The sequence below is a fragment of the Schistocerca americana genome, chromosome 6, assembly GCF_021461395.2.
Source record: "Schistocerca americana isolate TAMUIC-IGC-003095 chromosome 6, iqSchAmer2.1, whole genome shotgun sequence".
NCBI classification, from domain to species: Eukaryota; Metazoa; Arthropoda; class Insecta; order Orthoptera; family Acrididae; genus Schistocerca; species Schistocerca americana.
The window spans coordinates 321,110,055-321,129,921 of NC_060124.1; the positions used below are offsets into that span (position 1 = coordinate 321,110,055).

Below are 19,867 nucleotides of genomic sequence, written 5' to 3' on the forward strand. Positions count from 1 at the left end.
GGGAACGACCTGCGCTTTCTTCCAGTCGCTAGGTACTTTACGTTCTTCCAGCGATCTACGATAAATTGCTGATAGAAAGGGGGCAAGTTCTTTAGCATAATCACTGTAGAATCTTAAGGGTATCTCGTCTGGTCCGGATGCTTTTCCGCTACTAAGTGATAGCAGTTGTTTTTCAATTCCGATATCGTTTATTTCAATATTTTCCATTTTGGCGTCCGTGCGACGGCTGAAGTCAGGGACCGTGTTAAGATTTTCCGCAGTGAAACAGTTTCGGAACACTGAATTCAGTATTTCTGCCTTTCTTCGGTCGTCCTCTGTTTCGGTGCCATCGTGGTCAACGAGTGACTGAATAGGGGATTTAGATCCGCTTACCGATTTTACATATGACCAAAACTTTTTAGGGTTCTTGTTTAGATTGTTTGCCAATGTTTTATGTTCGAATTCGTTGAATGCTTCTCTCATTGCTCTCTTTACGCTCTTTTTCGCTTCGTTCAGCTTTTCCTTATCAGCTATGATTCGACTACTCTTAAACCTATGATGAAGCTTTCTTTGTTTCCGTAGTACCTTTCGTACATGATTGTTATACCACGGTGGATCTTTCCCCTCGCTTTGGACCTTAGTCGGTACGAACTTATCTAAGGCGTACTGGACGATGTTTCTGAATTTTTTCCATTTTTGTTCCACATCCTCTTCCTCAGAAATGAACGTTTGATGGTGGTCACTCAGATATTCTGCGATTTGTGCCCTATCACTCTTGTTAAGCAAATATATTTTCCTTCCTTTCTTGGCATTTCTTATTACACTTGTAGTCATTGAAGCAACCACTGACTTATGATCACTGATACCCTCTTCTACATTCACGGAGTCGAAAAGTTCCGGTCTATTTGTTGCTATGAGGTCTAAAACGTTAGCTTCACGAGTTGGTTCTCTAACTATCTGCTCGAAGTAATTCTCGGACAAGGCAGTCAGGATAATGTCACAAGAGTCTCTGTCCCTGGCTCCAGTTCTGATTGTGTGACTATCCCATTCTATACCTGGTAGATTGAAGTCTCCCCCTATTACAATAGTATGATCACGAAACTTCTTCACGACGTTCTGCAGGTTCTCTCTGAGGCGCTCAACTACTGCGGTTGCTGATGCAGGTGGTCTATAGAAGCATCCGACTATCATATCTGACCCACCTTTGATACTTAACTTAACCCAGATTATTTCACATTCGCATTCGCTAATAACTTCACTGGATATTATTGAATTCTTTACTGCTATAAATACTCCTCCACCATTGGCGTTTATCCTATCCTTGCGGTATATATTCCATTCTGTGTCTAGGATTTCGTTACTGTTCACTTCCGGTTTTAACCAACTTTCCGTTCCTAATACTATATGCGCACTATTTCCTTCAATAAGAGATACTAATTCAGGAACCTTGCCCTGGATACTCCTGCAGTTTGCCAATATTACGTTAACTTTTCCTGTTTTTGGTCTCCGAGGACGGACGTTCTTTATCAACGATGATAATGTCCTCTCTGGTAAGCCGTCAGGTATTTTATCGTTTCGCCCAAGGGGGGGTCCCTCTAACCTAAAAAAACCCCGTGTGCACGCCACACGTACTCTGCTACCCTAGTAGCTGCTTCCGGTGTGTAGTGCACGCCTGACCTGTCTAGGGGGGCCCTACAGTTCTCCACCCAATAACGGAGGTCGATGAATTTGCAACCATTATAGTCGCAGAGTCGTCTGAGCCTCTGGTTTAGACCCTCCACACGGCTCCAAACCAGAGGACCGTGATCGACTCTGGGCACTATGCTGCAGATATTAAGCTCAGCTTGCACTCCGCGTGCGATGCTGGTTGTCTTCACCAAATCAGCCAGCCGCCGGAAGGAACCAAGGATGGCCTCAGAACCCAAGCGGCAGGCGTCATTCGTTCCGACATGTGCTACTATCTGCAGCCGGTCACACCCAGTGCATTCAATAGCTGCCGGAAGGGCCTCCTCCACATTACGGACGAGACCCCCCGGCAAGCACACCGATTGCACACTGGCATTCTTCCCCGACCTACCCACTATTTTCCTGAGGGGCTCCATAACCCGCCTAACGTTGGAGCTCCCTATAACTAATAGGCCCGCCCTCTGTGACTGTCAGGACCTTGCCGGAGAATCGGCCACTGGCCCAACAGGCGAGGCATCCTGTGGTGGCTCGGAAACGATGTCATCACCACTAGGAAGCATCCCGTACCTGTTGGAAAGGGGTAAGGCAGCCGCCACGCAGCCAGATCCCACCTTCGCCTTTCGGCCAGGCACTCGCGAGCCCACCACTGTCCACCATTCACCCTGGAATGATGGCTGACCGGTAAGATGCTCACTGCCGGAAGACGCAGCGACATCAGGGGTTCCATGTGATTCCAAGGCCACCGAAGTAGGCATAGGTCTCACCACAGTTGCCCCAACGCCACTACGAGCCGACGCCTGCGCCTCGAGCTCGATGAGCCTAACAGACAAAGCCTCCACCTGCCCCCGAAGAGTGGCCAATTCTCCTCGCGTCCGCTCACAACAACCACAGTCCCTACACATGACTATGTTTACCCTACTCTATACGGTGACAAATTCCCAAGATAATCTTCTGATGAGCTACTCTGATAATCAAGAAACACTCACTGAAATACGAGACGCGAAAACTATGCTAGGTTTTCCCAGAAAAACTATTTAAAAGCTAAGCGCAGCAAATAAGTACAAAAACGCTTTATACAAACAGTACTCGCTGCTGCTGGTGCTCTCGCTCTGGCTGTCACAAGACAACTGCTGATTCAAGTGACTAGTGGATAACGGCCGCGAAACAAACAAAAGACGGTTTTAGGGCGCTTTCTGTTCTAAACGATCAAGGAAACACTAAGAAATCTAACACGAAAACTACGTAAAGTTTTATCAAGAACTGTTAGTTACTATGCAGAGCAGATAAACACAAATAGAATCCCTTCCTTCGTGGAAGGTCGTAAACAAAATGCAAAATAAACGCTTTATACAAACAGTACTCACTGCTGCTGGTGCTCTCGCTCTGGCTGTCACAAGACACCTTTCTGCTTTCCCTTCTTTGCTTAGAACTGGGTTTCCATCTGAGCTCTTGATATTCATGCAATTGGTTCTCTTTTCTCCAAAGGACTCTTTAATTTTCCTGTAGGCAGTATCTATCTTACCCCTATTGAGATAAGCCTCTACATCCTTACATTTGTCCTCTAGCCATCCCTGCGTAGCCATTTTGCACTTCCTGTCGATCTCATTTTTTTGAGACGTTTGTATTCCTTTTTGCCTGCTTCATTCACTGCATTTTTATATTTTCTCCTTTCATCAATTAAATTCAATATTTCTTCTGTTACCCAAGGATTTCTACTAGCCCTAGTCTTTTTACCTACTTGATCCTCTGCTGCCTTCACTACTTCATCCCTCAGAGCTACCCATTCGTCTTCTACTGTGTTTCTTTCCCCCATTCCTGTCAATTGTTCCTTTACGCTCTTCCTGAAACTCTGTACAACCTCTGGTTTAGTCAGTTTATCCAGGTCCCATCTCCTTAAATTCCCACCTTTTTGCAATTTCTTCAGTTTTAATCTACAGATCATAACCAATAGATTGTGGTCAGAGTCCACATCTGCCCCTGGAAATGTCCTACAGTTTAAAACCTGGTTCCTAAATCTCTGTCTTACCGTTATATAATCTATCTGATACCTTTTAGTATCTCCAGGATTCTTTCATGTATACAACCTTCTTTTATGATTCTTGAACCAAGTGTTAGCTATGATTAAGTTATGCTCTGTGCAAAATTCTACCAGACGGCTTCCTCTTTCATTTCTTAGCCCCAATCCATATTCACCTACTACGTTTCCTTCTCTCCCTTTTCCTACTGTCGATTTCCAGTCACCCATGGCTATTAAATTTTCGTCTCCCTTCACTACCTAATAATTTCTTTTATCTCATCATATATTTCTTCAATTTCTTCGTCATCTGCAGAGCTAGTTGGCATATAAACTTGTACTACTGTAGTAGGCGTGGGCTTCGTGTCTATCTTGGCCACAATAATGCGTTCACTATGCTGTTTGTAGTAGCTTACCCGTACTCCTGTCTTTTTATTCATTATTAAACCTACTCCTGCATTATCCCTATTTGATTTTGTATTTATAACCCTGTATTCACCTGACCAGAAGTCTTGTTTATGCTGCCACCGAACTTCACTAATTCCCACTATATCTAACTTTAACCTATCCATTTCCCTTTTTAAATTTTCTACCCTACCTGCCCGATTAAGGAATCTGACATTCCACGCTCCGATCCATAGAATGCCAGTTTTCTTTCTCCTGATAACGACGTCCTCCTGAGTAGTCCCCGCCCGGAGATCCAAATGGGAGACTATTTTACCTCCGGAATATTTTACCCAAGAGGAGGCCATCATCATTTAACCATACAGTAAAGCTGCATGCCCTCGGGGAAAATTGCGGCTGTAGTTTCCCCTTGCTTTCAGCCGTTCGCAGTACCACAACAGCAAGGCAGTTTTGGTTAATGTTACAAGGCCAGATCAGTCAATCATCCAGACTGTTGCCCCTGCAACTACTGAAAAGGCTGCTGCCCCTCTTCAGGAACCACACGTTTGTCTGGCCTCTCATATCATTGTGGTATTTAAAAGATTTCATCCCAGCCAGAAACATTAATAATGCATATGGTACAAGTCCATGATCATTCCCAACACATGCAACAATAGCTTGTTTTGCCTGTGAAACTGCGTCAAGTAAGCCTTTGTTCTCATTGCTCCAACTGTGCCATATAAGTAAATGATTAGTAAACCGTGTCCCCATACATTGTACCCCATTTCATAGCTCTGATAGTGCAAAATTTTCTTATCACATTCTTCCTTCATCATTAAAGAGAATATTCACAATTCACATGGTGTCAGACAAGGGTTGACAACATAGTGACAGTCACTACACGTCTGAACCAGTTCCTTGCTCCACCTTACAACAAAACCAGCATATAGTCACTACAGGTCTGAGCCAGTTCCTTTCTCTGCCTTGCAATAAAACCAGTGTTTATTCATTATGAGTACTGACATCATAGATTGTGCTACAACTTGCAGACAATATTGAGCAGCATTGTATGTGCCGTTGTATGTGTACCATTAATTGACCAGATTTATGGATGAACATCCTGTGATAAAGCGTACCACTGAAAAGGTGGTCAACTTCCATGGCTGCTTTACAGTCCGTCTCATCTGGCATCTGTCATACAACACTAATAATAAAATAAGAATTTTTTTCCTAATATAACCCACGTCATGTGGCCTCTGACCCACACCATTGACAGTTTAGGAATTGCACGTATGGAATTTTTCTTCCAGTACATTCTTTAGCTCCAGTCTACACCAATTTAACAGTGTACATAGACAACTGTGCCCATTTTCAGTTGGAATAGTACATTGGAAATATTAGACTTCCACATTTAAGAACAATATACAGTTTGATGTATTTGTATTGTAAAAATATTTTCTTCAGCTGTCAGTTCATTATTTCTGAATGGAATGTTGGTATAGTCCCATTTTGCCACACACACACACACACACACACACACACACACACACACACACACACAAACCATGTGGGATATTGTTGGACTATTGGGGGGTGGTGGTGGTGGTGGTGGTGGTGGTGGTGGTGGTCATTGTCATTGTCATTGTCATTGTCATTGTCTTCAGACCAAAGACTGGTTTGATGCAGCTCTCCATGCCAGCCTATCCTGTTCAACACTCTTCATCTCCAAATAACTATGATGACATAGATCAGTGTAAACCTGCTTACTGTACTCATGCCTTGGTCCTCCTCCACGGTTTTCACCACCACAATTCCCTCCTTTACCAAACTGATGATTCCTTGATGTCTCAGGAGGTACCCTATCATCCAATCCATCTTTTTAGTGAAGTTGTGCCATAAATTTCTTTTCTCTCAAATTTGATGCAGTACCAACTCGTTAGTTACGCATTCTACCCACGTAACTTCTGTAGCATTTTCCTCCTTCGGAATTGGGATTATTACGTTCTTGAAGTCTGAGGATATTTCGTCTGTCTCATTTCTTGCACACTAGGTGGAATAATTTTGTCATGGCTGACTCTCCCGAGGATCACAATAATTGTGAAGGCACATCCACTTAGATCTTTCAGTTTTCTGTCAGATTCTTTTACAGTATCGTATCTCTCATTTTGTCTTCACTTACCTCCTCCTCCTCTTCTTCTATAATATTGTTATCAAGTTGATTTCTCTATACAGACCCTTTATATTAGGCTGCTCCAGCTCTCATGCCATCAGTAAGTGAGTAGGGGTGAGCAAAATGGTGACATGTGGACTGTCAAGCAACTGAGCTGAAACCTATGCAGCTGCCAAGCACATGCTGGCAGGATTGGCCTTATGGTTAGTGCAAAATCAGGATTTGTGTGATAGGGCTGCCAGTGAAGTAGCCTATACCAGCTGTGGCAGCTTGCAAGGGAGCTGAACACCCATTGTGCGGCAGCATTGGAACAGCATATTCTATATATTATTCCAGCTTTACCTGCCTTGTATAGTACTGAAGACAGATAAATGATAGTTCTGTCTATGGCAGCTGGCAGTGTGGCAACTCCAGAGCACACATTGTGGGACTGCATTCTATGAAGTCTCAGCAGTCAATGGCCGTCGAGCATTAAGGGTGCTGGATCCCAAGGCAGCACTGAGAAACAAGTCAGTCCAGTAATCTTGTATGATACTACAGCTGCAGTATCCAGGAAGGCCAAAGATGATTCCCAAGGCATTCAACCAACCATCAACATGCTGCCATCTCAGCTAGACAGCATACTCTGAAGATGGAGAGAAGTCAGCTGAGGTCTGCAACCACTGAATGAAGTGGTTTTTCAAGAACTTACATTGCATTGGAGCAATGCTTGTGGAAGTGTGGATTCTAAGATGTTACAGAGAATCATGGAATCACTAGTTACAATGTAAATGTTGCTGATGTGCTACACTGTGCCCAAAGAATCCAGCAGACAATAGCAGTTGGCCTGAGTAATATGAAGATGGATCTAGGTGCAGAAACAATAAATAAAAAATAAAAATAAAAAAAAGAGAACAGTACTACTTCAGTACTAATAGGACAATATTACGGAAATGGAAGAGGATGTAGATGAAGATGAAATGGAAGGTATGATACTACGTGAAGAGTTTGACAGAGCACTGAAAGCCCTTAGTCGAAACAAGGTCCCAGGAGTTGACAACATTCCATTAGAACTACTGACAGCCTTGGGAGAGCTAGTCCTGACGAAACTCTACCATCTGGTGAGCAAGATGTATGAGACAGGTGAAATACCCTCAGACTTCAAGAAGAATATAATAATTCCAATCCCAAAGAAAGCAGGTGTTTACAGATGTGAAAATTACCGAACTATCAGTTTAATAAGTCACAGCTGCAAAATACTAAAGCGAATTCTTTACAGACGAATGGAAAAACTAGTAGAAGCCGACCTGGGGGAAGATCAGTTTGGATTCCGTAAAAATGTTGGAACACATGAGGCAATACTGACCCTACGACTTACCTTAGAAAATAGATGAAGGAAACGCAAACCTACGTTTTCTAGCATTTGTAGACTTAGAGAAAGCTTTTGACGGTGCTGACTGGAATACTCTCTGACAAATTCTGAAGGTGGCAGGGGTAAAATACAGGGAGCAATAGGCTATTTACAGTTTGCACAGAAACAAGATGGCAGTAATAAGAGTAGAAGGACATGAAAGGGAAGCAGTGGTTGGGAAGGGAGTGAGACAGGGTTGTAGCCTCTCCCCGATGTTATTCAATCTGTATATTGAGCAAGCAGTAAAGGACACAAAAGAAAAATTCGGAATAGGAATTAAAATCCATGGAGAAGAAATAAAAACTTTGACAGAATTACAAGGTCATCGGCGAACCTCGGAGACAGGAAAGGACTTGGAAGAGCAGTTGAACGGAATGGAGTGTGTCTTGGAAGGAGGATATAAGATGAACATCAGCAAAAGCAAAACGAGGAGAATGGAATGTAGTGGAATGAAATCGGGTGATGGTGAGGGTATTAGATTAGGAAATGAGACACTTAAAGTAGTAAAGGAGTTTTGCTATTTGGGGAGAAAAATAACTGATGATGATTGAAGTAGAGTGGATATAAAATGTAGACTGGCAATGGCAAGAAATCGTTTCAGGAGAAGAGAAATTTGTTAACATAGAATATAGATTTAAGTGTCAGGAAGTGATTTCTGAAAATATTTGTATAGAGTGTAGCCATGTATGGAAGTGAAACGTGGACGATAAATAGTTTGGACAAGAAGAGAATAAAAGCTTTCAAAATGTGGTGCTACAGAAGAATGCTGAAGATTAGATGGGTAGATCACATAACTAATGAGGAGGTATTGAATAGAATTGGAGAGAGGAGGAATTTGTGGCACAACTTGACTAGAAGAAGGGATCGGTTGGTAGGGCATGTTCTGAGGCATCAAGGGATCACCAATTCAGTATTGGAGGGCAGCATGGAGGGTAAAAATCGTAGAGGGAGACGAAGGGATGAATACGCTAAGCAGATTCAGAAGGATGTAGGTTGCAGTAGTTACTGGGAGATGATGAAGCTTGCACAGGATAGAGTAGCATGGAGAGCTGCATCAAACCAGTCTCAGGACTGAAGACCACAACAACAACAACAACAACAACAACAACAACAGTAGTATTAATGATTGGGTAATTAGTTAAGGTGCTTTATTGTAGTTTTATGGTGGTAGCAGATAGTTGTAACATCCACTTTCTTTTAGTAAGTACCAAGAATAAATAATTAATCTATACATTTATTATACTCCACAAAAATGTGAGTCGTAATTTTGCATGTAATAGGCTGTAATAGAGATGAATAAATAAGTAAATACTGGCTTCCCACCTGAATATTCATACAGCTGTTCTTTTTTTTTTCCCCCAAATGTCTGATTTTTTTGTTTATTCTTCCTGTAGATATGCTTGTTCCTACAATCTCGCATTTGTCTTCTAACCATTCCTGTTTAGCCATGTTACATTTTCTGCCCATCTCAATTTTTTGATGTCTGTCTTCTATGCTTATTGTGCTTCTATTTTATATTTTCTCCTTTCGTCAATTAAATTCAGTATTTCTTGTTTGTCCAAGGATTCCTGCTAGGTCTTTCCTTCTCACCTGTAATTCTTTCACTTTATGCAGGTCCCATATTCTTAATTTCCTACCTTTTTGTAATTTCTACAGTTTTCATCTGCAGTTCATAACCAGTGAATTATGGTCATTGTTGACATCTGCCTCTGGAAATGCCTTACAATTTAAAGTCTTTCAGAATAAAATTCAGTCATCAGCTGCAAGTATATTTTTATTTCACTTTACCAGTTTCAACAAATTAATTTGTTGTCTCTTATAAAATGTGAAAAGCAGGTCATTCCTTTTAAATAATTGCACTGTGTACCAGTTTTCCCCACATATATTACATACAACTTCACTATGTACCATAGCTGTAGCTCTTATTGCTTTTATAAATCTTCCTTGCTTCAGGCACAACAGGTTGACATACTCATAGACACCATTCAGTTATTGTAAATTATCTACCTATCAACTTGTGTTTCCAGTAATCGCATACAATATGTGCATTTTTGGACATATCATGGCATTATGATTCTATGAAGAAGATATGAACATCTGCTAAACCAGTACTAACAAGGAGAGGTCCACAGCAGTGTGATCAACTTTTTGAAACTATTTATGTGGTGATGTAGGCTAAGATAGAAGATATCACACACTGCAGCCATTCACCCTGGTGGGCACTCGTTTGCGAGTAATTGATGGAAAAAAATTCAGAATTTTATGTGATAGACAGTAGCATTGAAAAAGTTGCAATGTATGGTGTGGTTGTAGGGTGTAACGGATAGGATATCATCATCATATACAGGAGGTTGTGGGTTCAAATCTATAAGGTTCTCAAATTTTCTTTGTTTTTAAATCTTTATCAGAATTACCTTGGTCATTATTTTTATTCAGTTAATTGGTTTAAATGTAATTTTTTATTTCTAGTCCTTTGTCACATCATTTTAATCACCCCAGAACTTTTTTGTGTGTTTAATTTTTTTTCTGTACATCATTCTTTTTCCAGTTGGAATTTTTGTGACTGTGAATTTAATTATGTTTATCTATTATAATATTCAATTATTTGAAAATTCTAATCTGTCAGTTAAAAAACAAAAGCTGAAATTTATATTTGTGCAATAGTGTGAAAAATGTATTTTTGTTACCAGAAGTGCAATTTTTTGCACAGTAATCATCATACAAAAAAATTAAAACATAACGTAAATACCTATTGTACTATGGGTAAAATTATGCACATAATCATCATCATCATCATTTATTGTATTTATGGGCCTAGAAGGCCAACAGCAGAATAAAAAGGATACAAGCCACAAATTAAAAGGAATACAATAAACTGCACATTATAAAAATTTGCAAATATTCACATTGCAAAAAAGAAAACACAGCAGTGAGTCTCAGTCTCAGTGCAGGAGACATTTATTGCAGGTGACCGACCATTGCTGTTGGTCCCCAGCCTCATGTTCTACCATTGCCGGCTATTGCCAGAACCCGACCCTTTCATCGTGTCTTCGGTCGTCCCTTTGGGCATCTCCCAGCAGATTGGGCATGGAGAACATGCTTAGGGAGGGATCCACTGGCTCGAAAGATGTGGCCAAACCACTGTAGCCTCTTCTGCCCCAATATTCAATCGTAGAGGTCTTCTTTTGTTCTCATTCCCATTTTCCCTCCACGGTATTGTAGACAGGTCCATATATCTTTTGAAGTACCTTCCTCTCAAACGCACAAATTACTTCTTCAGTTGTTGCTTAAGTCGCCCAGGTTTCACAACCATATAAAAGTACCGGCCGTACTATTGTTATGTACAGGCAAATCTTTTTTTTTTTTTTAGTGATATCAGCTGGGATTTGAATAAATTGTTTAGGCTGAAGAAAAAGCGATTAGCGTTTGTTATTCATTGCTGCACCTCTTTCGTCACTTCACTGTTGTCGGTCAGTATGGATCCCAGGTATTTGAATTCTCTTACTCATTCGAAGGAATGTCCATCAACAATAATGGAGGGGAGAGGAGCTTGATGTTGTGAGACGATGAAATATTTTGTTTTACTCTCATTCACTAACAGCCCTATTTGTTTCCCGTTACGGAGGAATCACGAAGTGCTAGCGCTTTCTTGTTCCAGGGTGTCACTAAGGATCACATCAGCAGTAGCAAATTCCAGGCTTGTGTCTGTTCCCACCATCTCCATTTCTCTGTTTCGACCAGTGTCATGGCTTACTTTTTCCAAAGCCAAGGTCAAGTTGAATAATATCAGTGCCAATGGATCTCCTTGTCGCAATCCATTTTCAATATTTAGTAGTGATAGCTGGCTGCCGAACCTTACTTGCCAAATTGATTGGGAGTAGCAAGCTGCTATTAGCCTGTTGTATTTAGGTGGAATGTCGAGTTCTTGTAATGTTGTCAATGCTGTCATATGCTTGTCTAAAACCAATGAAGATAAAGTGTAGTTCCTGACCAAACTCGTAAAATTTTTCTGTTAGCTGCCTCAAGGTAAATATGTGATCAAGAGTCGACTGTTCAGAGATGAAGCCACTTTGATAAGGGCTTATAATTTCTTCAGACAATGGTTTCAAGTGGTTTAGGGGCAGGATTGTAAATATTTTGTACCCAATCTCAAGTAGTGAAATCCCACAGTAGTTTGAATAATGCAGATGGAAATTTAAATGAGAGAGGGGTTATAAGTAAAACAAAATTGAAACAAAATGAGAAATAAATATAACGAATGCAATAATGTGGACAAAAAACACAAGGATAGAAAAGAAATTAAATCAAAATTAGGGCATAAAAGTATTTAAAAACACCGAACAAAGATTTCAAGTGGAGAAAAATGAAAAATGAAAACATGAGAACAAATGAAGAAGTTGAATAATGATTGAAATTATTTGACAAAGGAATGAAATTAAAAATTACCTTTATATCAGTTACTGTATAAAAAGATGACCAAAGCCGTTTCAATAAAAAAGTTTTAAAAAAAGAAAGAAAAAAGTTACTGCACCTGACGAGATTAGAACCCAGAAGCTCCTGCATGTGATGTTGTTATTCTATCCATTACACCACACAAACGGACTATGCAATGCAATTTTTTTAACACTATTGAGTACTACGTAAAATCCAGATTCCCCACCCCCTTTCCCTCCCCTCCCCCCCCCCCCCTCCCATCCCTATCAGTTACTCACAAATGAGTGCTGACCAGGGTGAATGGCTCTAGTGTGTGATACCTGGGGTCTTAACCCACATCACCATATAAATAGTTTCAAAATGTCGATGGCACTGTTGGGACCTCTCCTTGTAAGTAAGTTTCTGTAATGCACTTCTTAAACTATGTAAATTCTGATTGAATTTTATTCTGAAATATATACTAAAGTTGCTGAAAAACAACAGCTATAAATAAAATAACAAGTATAGTTTCAGCTCTCTGAGACTGCAGATGTATGTGCAAGTTGCGCTAGTGTGTGTGTGTGTGTGTGTGTGTGTGTGTGTGTGTGTGTACTGTTGATAAAGGCTTTAATGACGGAAAGCTATGATTGTGTGAATCTTTTTATGGTGCCTATCGCAGCTCAGCATCTCCACTATATGGCGAGTAGCAACTTTCCTTCTCTTGTATTGTTACATTCCATCCTGGATTTTTTGTTGTTTGATATAAATAAAATAATAAGTTTAAGTTTCGAAATCTATCTTCCCATTAGATAATAAATCTGAAACTTTCTTGTGTTTCTAGGTCTCATCCTCGTATACAGTCTTCTTTCGTGAGTCTTAAACCAAGTGTTAGCAATGACAAAATTATACACAGTTCAAAATTCTAAAGGCAGTTTCCTTTCTTTCCTTTCTCCTAGTATTTTCTTCTCTTCCTTCTCCTACTATTGAAGTTTTCATTCCCTTAACTATCTAAATAATTTCCATTATCTTGTTCCAAGTCTGTGGGTTGCTAGACTTTTTAATTCGATATTGTATTATACCACAGTGAGAAATAGATATGACGGATTATGTGGCTTGGAGTAGCACTTTATTTTCTTAAACATGCCTTCACATTCGAAATGGTAATCAGAAAATGCAATGTACTCATTAACACAAAACCACATGCACTACAGCAAAGAAAAGCCATTTCACAGTGCACGACCCCTGTTGACATCTTCCAGATGCTTAGCTGACCATCTGACATATACCACGGCAGTCTCGTGTCATTGCTACAATCTCATTGTACATTCTGTCTCTCTCTCCTTCAGCTGCAGAGCTAGTTGACATATAAACTTTTACTATTGTGATGAATGTCATCTTCATGTCTATTTTGGCTTAGATTATTTGTTTACTATGCCGTTCATAGTAGCTTACTCACATTCCTATTTTCTCCTGCATTACCCCTGTTTGATTTTGTGTTGATAACTCTGTACCAAACTGACTAGAAGTCCTGCTCTTTATAATGCTGCGCTTCACTACTTTCCACTATAGCTTCGAAGCATCCACTTCCCTTTTTAAATTCTCTAACCTCCTTATCCAGTTAAGGTATCTAACGTTCAATGCCTCTGACTCATAGAATGACAGTTTGTTTTTCCCGATGAAGGTATCGTCGTGAGTAGCCCCCAGAATATTTTACCCAAGAGGGTGACATCAGCATTTAACCATACATCTACATCTACATTGATACTCCGCAAGCCACCCAACGGTGTGTGGCGGAGGGCACTTTACGTGCCACTGTCATTACCTCCCTTTCCTGTTCCAGTCGCGTATGGTTCGCGGGAAGAACGACTGTCTGAAAGCCTCCGTGCGCGCTCTAATCTCTCTAATTTTACATTCGTGATCTCCTCGGGAGGTATAAGTAGGGGGAAGCAATATATTCGATACCTCATCCAGAAACGCACCCTCTCGAAACCTGGCGAGCAATCTACACCGCGATGCAGAGCGCCTCTCTTGCAGAGTCTGCCACTTGAGTTTATTAAACATCTCCGTAACGCTTTCACGGTTACCAAATAACCCTGTGACGAAACGCGCCGCTCTTCTTTGGATCTTCTCTATCTCCTCCGTCAGACCGATCTGGTACGGATCCCACACTGATGAGCAATACTCAAGTATAGGTCGAACGAGTGTTTTGTAAGCCACCTCCTTTGTTGATGGACTACATTTTCTAAGGACTCTCCCAATGAATCTCAACCTGGTACCCGCCTTACCAACAATTAATTTTATATGATCATTCCACTTCAAATCGTTCCGCACGCATACTCCCAGATATTTTACAGAAGTAACTGCTACCAGTGTTTGTTCCGCTAACATATAATCATACAATAAAGGATCCTTCTTTCTATGTATTCGCAATACATTACATTTGTCTATGTTAAGGGTCAGTTGCCACTCCCTGCACCAAGTGCCTATCCGCTGCAGATCTTCCTGCATTTCGCTACAATTTTCTAATGCTGCAACTTCTCTGTATACTACAGCATCATCCGCGAAAAGCCGCATGGAACTTCCGACACTATCTACTAGATCATTTATATATATTGTGAAAAGCAATGGTCCCATAACACTCCCCTGTGGCACGCCAGAGGTTACTTTTACGTCTGTAGACGTCTCTCCATTGATAACAACATGCTGTGTTCTGTTTGCTAAAAACTCTTCAATCCAGCCACACAGCTGGTCTGATATTCCGTAGGCTCTTACTTTGTTTATCAGGCGACAGTGCGGAACTGTATCGAACGCCTTCCGGAAGTCAAGAAAAATAGCATCTACCTGGGAGCCTGTATCTAATATTTTCTGGGTCTCATGAACAAATAAAGCGAGTTGGGTCTCACACGATCGCTGTTTCCGGAATCCATGTTGATTCCTACATAGTAGATTCTGGGTTTCCAGAAATGACATGATACGCGAGCAAAAAACATGTTCTAAAATTCTACAAGAGATCGACGTAAGAGATATAGGTCTATAGTTTTGCGCATCTGCTCGACAACCCTTCTTGAAGACTGGGACTATCTGTGCTCTTTTCCAATCATTTGGAACTCTCCGTTCCTCTAGAGACTTGGCGGTACACGGCTGTTAGAAGGGGGGCAAGTTCTTTCGCGTACTCTGTGTAGAATCGAATTGGTATCCCGTCAGGTCCAGTGGACTTTCCTCTATTGAGTGATTCCAGTTGCTTTTCTATTCCTTGGACACTTATTTCGATGTCAACCATTTTTTCATTTGTGCGAGGATTTAGAGAAGGAACTGCAGTGCGGTCTTCCTCTGTGAAACAGCTTTGGAAAAAGGTGTTTAGTATTTCAGCTTTACGCGTGTCATCCTCTGTTTCAATGCCATCATCATCCCGTAGTGTCTGGATATGCTGTTTCGAGCCACTTACTGATTTAACGTAAGACCAGAACTTCCTAGGACTTTCTGTCAAGTCGGTACATAGAATTTTACTTTCGAATTCAATGAACGCTTCACGCATAGCCCTCCTTACGCTAACTTTGACATCGTTTAGCTTCTGTTTGTCTGAGAGGTTTTGGCTGCGTTTAAACTTGGAGTGGAGCTCTCTTTGCTTTCGCAGTAGTTTCCTAACATTGTTGTTGTACCACAGTGGGTTTTTCCCGTCCCTCACAGTTTTACTCGGCACGTACCTGTCTAAAACGCATTTTACGATTGCCTTGAACTTTTTCCATAAACACTCAACATTGTCAGTGTCGGAACAGAAATTTTCGTTTTGATCTGTTAGATAGCCTGAAATCTGCCTTCTATTACTCTTGCTAAACAGATAAACCTTCCTCCCTTTTTTTATATTCCTATTAACTTCCATATTCAGGGATGCTGCAACGGCCTTATGATCACTGATTCCCTGTTCTGTACATACAGAGTCGAAAAGTTCGGGTCTGTTTGTTATCAGCAGGTCCAAGATGTTATCTCCACGAGTCGGTTCTCTGTTTAATTGCTCGAGGTAATTTTCGGATAGTGCACTCAGTATAATGTCACTCGATGCTCTGTCCCTACCACCCGTCCTAAACATCTGAGTGTCCCAGTCTATATCTGGTAAATTGAAATCTCCACCTAAGACTATAACATGCTGGGAAAATTTATGTGAAATGTATTCCAAATTTTCTCTCAGTTGTTCTGCCACTAATGCTGCTGAGTCGGGAGGTCGGTAAAAGGAGCCAATTATTAACCTAGTTCGGTTGTTTAGTGTAACCTCCACCCATAATAATTCACAGGAACTATCCACTTCTACTTCACTACAGGATAAACTACTACTAACAGCGACGAACACTCCACCACCGGTTGCATGCAATCTATCCTTTCTAAACACCGTCTGTACCTTTGTAAAAATTTCGGCAGAATTCATCTCTGGCTTAAGCCAGCTTTCTGTACCTATAACGATTTCAGCTTCGGTGCTTTCTATCAGCGCTTGAAGTTCCGGTACTTTACCAACGCAGCTTCGACAGTTGACAATTACAATACCGATTGCTGCTTGGTCCCCGCATGTCCTGACTTTGCCCCGCACCCGTTGAGGCTGTTGCCCTTTCTGTACTTGCCCAAGGCCATCTAACCTAAAAAACCGCCCAGCCCACGCCACACAACCCCTGCTACCCGTGTAGCCGCTTGTTGCGTGTAGTGGACTCCTGATCTATCCAGCGGAACCCGAAACCCCACCACCCTATGGCGCAAGTCGAGGAATCTGCAGCCCACACGGTCGCAGAACCGTCTCAGCCTCTGATTCAGACCCTCAACTCGGCTCTGTACCAAAGGTCCGCAGTCAGTCCTGTCACGATGCTGCAGATGGTGAGCTCTGCTTTCATCCCGCTAGCGAGACTGGCAGTCTTCACCAAATCAGATAGCCGCCGGAAGCCAGAGAGGATTTCCTCCGATCCATAGCGACACACATCATTGGTGCCGACATGAGCGACCACCTGCAGATGGGTGCACCCTGTACCCTTCATGGCATCCGGAAGCACCCTTTCCACATCTGGAATGACTCCCCCCGGTATGCACACGGAGTGCACATTGGTTTTCTTCCCCTCTCTTGCTGCCATTTCCCTAAGGGGCCCCATTACGCGCCTGACGTTGGAGCTCCCAACTACCAGTAAGCCCACCCTCTGCAACTGCCCGGATCTTGCAGACTGAGGGGCAACCTCTGGAACAGGACAAGCAGCCGTGTCAGGCCGAAGATCAGTATCAGCCTGAGACAGAGCCTGAAACCGGTTCGTCAGACAAACTGGAGAGGCTTTCCGTTCAGCCCTCCGGAATGTCTTTCGCCCCCTGCCACACCTTGAAACGACCTCCCACTCTACCACAGGTGAGGGATCAGCCTCAATGCGGGCAGTATCCCGGGCAACCACAGTCTTAGTCCGATCAGGGGATGCGTGGGACGAGCTGGCCGTCCCCGACAAACCCCCATCCGGACCCCCACAGTGATGCCCATTGGCAACAGCCTCAAGCTGTGTGACCGAAGCCAACACTGCCTGAAGCTGGGAGCGAAGGGATGCCAACTCAGCCTGCATCCGAACACAGCAGTTGCAGTCCCTATCCATGCTAAAAACTGTTTTGCAAAGAACGTCTGAACTAATCTACAGAGAGCGCAAACAAATCGACAAAATTTAAACGGTTATTAAAATACAAGATTGCCTAGTAAATGCAGTAATGCTGCTACTTGCGCACTGCTGACACTGCTCGGCGGCGGAAGGAGACTAAGCGGAATTACACTATTCAGGTACTAAAACGCGATGCTACACTCTCAGATACTACAATACGCCCGAAATTTATGAATTAAACAATGCAAGTACCAAAAACACGCAAAGAAATTAAGAATTAAACTATGTAACAAATGAGTGAGCTAGGAGTGTACGACTTGCTGCTCAGCTGCTTATCCAACGGCGGCAGGGAGCACACTGACTGACCAACCGACACTGGCCGTTCAAAACAAAAACAGTAGACAAACGACTACGCGAATTTACACTATTCAGGTACTAAAACGCGATGCTACAACTCTCAAATACTATAATACGCCCGAAATTTATGAATTAAACAATGCAAGTACCAAAAACACGCAAAGAAATTAAGAATTAAACTATGTAACAAATGAGTGAGCTAGGCGTGTACGACTTGCTGCTCAGCTGCTTATCCAACGGCGGCAGGGAGCACACTGACTGTGACCAACCGACACTGGCCGTTCAAAACAAAAACAGTAGACAAACGACTACGCGAATTTACACTATTCAGGTACTAAAACGCGATGCTACAACTCTCAAATACTATAATACGCCCGAAATTTATGAATTAAACAATGCAAGTACCAAAAACACGCAAAGAAATTAAGAATTGAACTATGTAACAAATGAGTGAGCTAGGAGTATACGACTTGCTGCTCAGCTGCTTATCTGAGAAAAATAATGGCAGTAGTTTACCCTTGCTTTCAGTCATTCACAGTACCAGTATGGCAGGCCATGTTGACTAATTTTATAAGGTCAGATAAGTCATTCATGCAGACTGTTGCCTCTGCAACTATTGAAAAATCTTGTGCCCTCTTCAAAAACAATGGGTTAGTTCGGCCCCTTCATAGGCCATGGAGGCATGCAAGCCACCCAACCTCAGCAAGGAATAATTATGCCATATAAAGTTTTGAAAACCGGTTGTTGAAAATTGAAGGCACAATTACTACATGTCCAAGTAGTAGAATAAACTCTGTTGAGATTATACTGAATTCTTTCTCCACTCAAAGCTGTTTAATTGCTTAGCTTGTATTATTTTATATGTACTATCCAAATTTCACAAAAATGTAGGCTATTAATAACTTATGGGATGAGTTCATACTCACACCGAAATAAATGGGATTTTTTCCTCTATGCAATGTGAATTTCGTTTTCAGTAATAGGCTTGCTTTATTTTTACAATATTTTCTGAATGTAGATTCTGATACTATCTGTATTGTATGAAAAAGTAATTGTTTATGTATATTTCAGGTTGTCTGTTCATCGTGCAAGCATGTGTCAGTTACTTACGAACCTTTCATGTATTTATCCGTCCCATTGCCCCACGCAATGGAGCGACAAATCTGTAAGTACACGTTATTTATATTATTCCATAATGTTTCTTAAAAGTGTGATTGGTATGAATGTTTACAAGATTTGATGACTAGAAAAAAATCTATAACACAACAATTCCATAGATAACGATTCACAACAGGCTATGTTTGTGTCAGAAAAGGTTTGTTTTAAACACTGACAGGAAGTGCATAGATAGTGTAATGGGTTAACTGACAGTAAACTCGGTTATATTCTTTTATTTTTGTTTTGCTGACTGATCTTGATGTATTTCAGAACAAAAATTAATATTTTAGATTCTGTGTAACAATATTATGAAAAGGAAAGTCGCCACTCACCATTTATCAGAGTTGCTGAGCCGGAGATAGATGCAACAAAAAGACTGTCACAAAATAAGCTTTCGGCCAACAAGGCATTTGTCAAACACACACACACGACTGCAGACTCTGGCAGCTGAAGGCAGCTGAGTGTGGCTCCAGCTGCACGAGACTGCAGAGAGAGTGTGTGTGTGTGTGTGTGTGTGTGTGTGTGTGTGTGTGTGTGTGTGTATTTGACAAAGGCCTTGTTGGCCGAAAGCTTATTTTGTGACAGTGGGTGTTGTTGTGTCCCCCCCCCCCCCCCCCCCCCTATCTGCGACTCAGCATCTCCACTATACGGTGAGTAACAGCTTTCCTTTTGATAATATTGTTACCTGCCATTCTGGCTATTCCATTGTT

General features: G+C 41.7%; 1 protein-coding gene across 4 annotated transcripts in view; it reads left to right on the forward strand.

Moving 5' to 3' along the window:
- The window catches only part of LOC124619395, a 199,687-nt gene that overhangs the window by 97,083 nt on the left and 82,737 nt on the right, over positions 1–19,867 (forward strand). For all 4 annotated transcript variants that reach the window (XM_047145747.1, XM_047145748.1, XM_047145750.1 and 1 more), the window contains one exon: positions 19,071–19,164. In XM_047145747.1, coding sequence (XP_047001703.1) covers positions 19,071–19,164 — 94 coding nt within the window. The remainder of the gene's footprint in view (positions 1–19,070; positions 19,165–19,867) is intronic.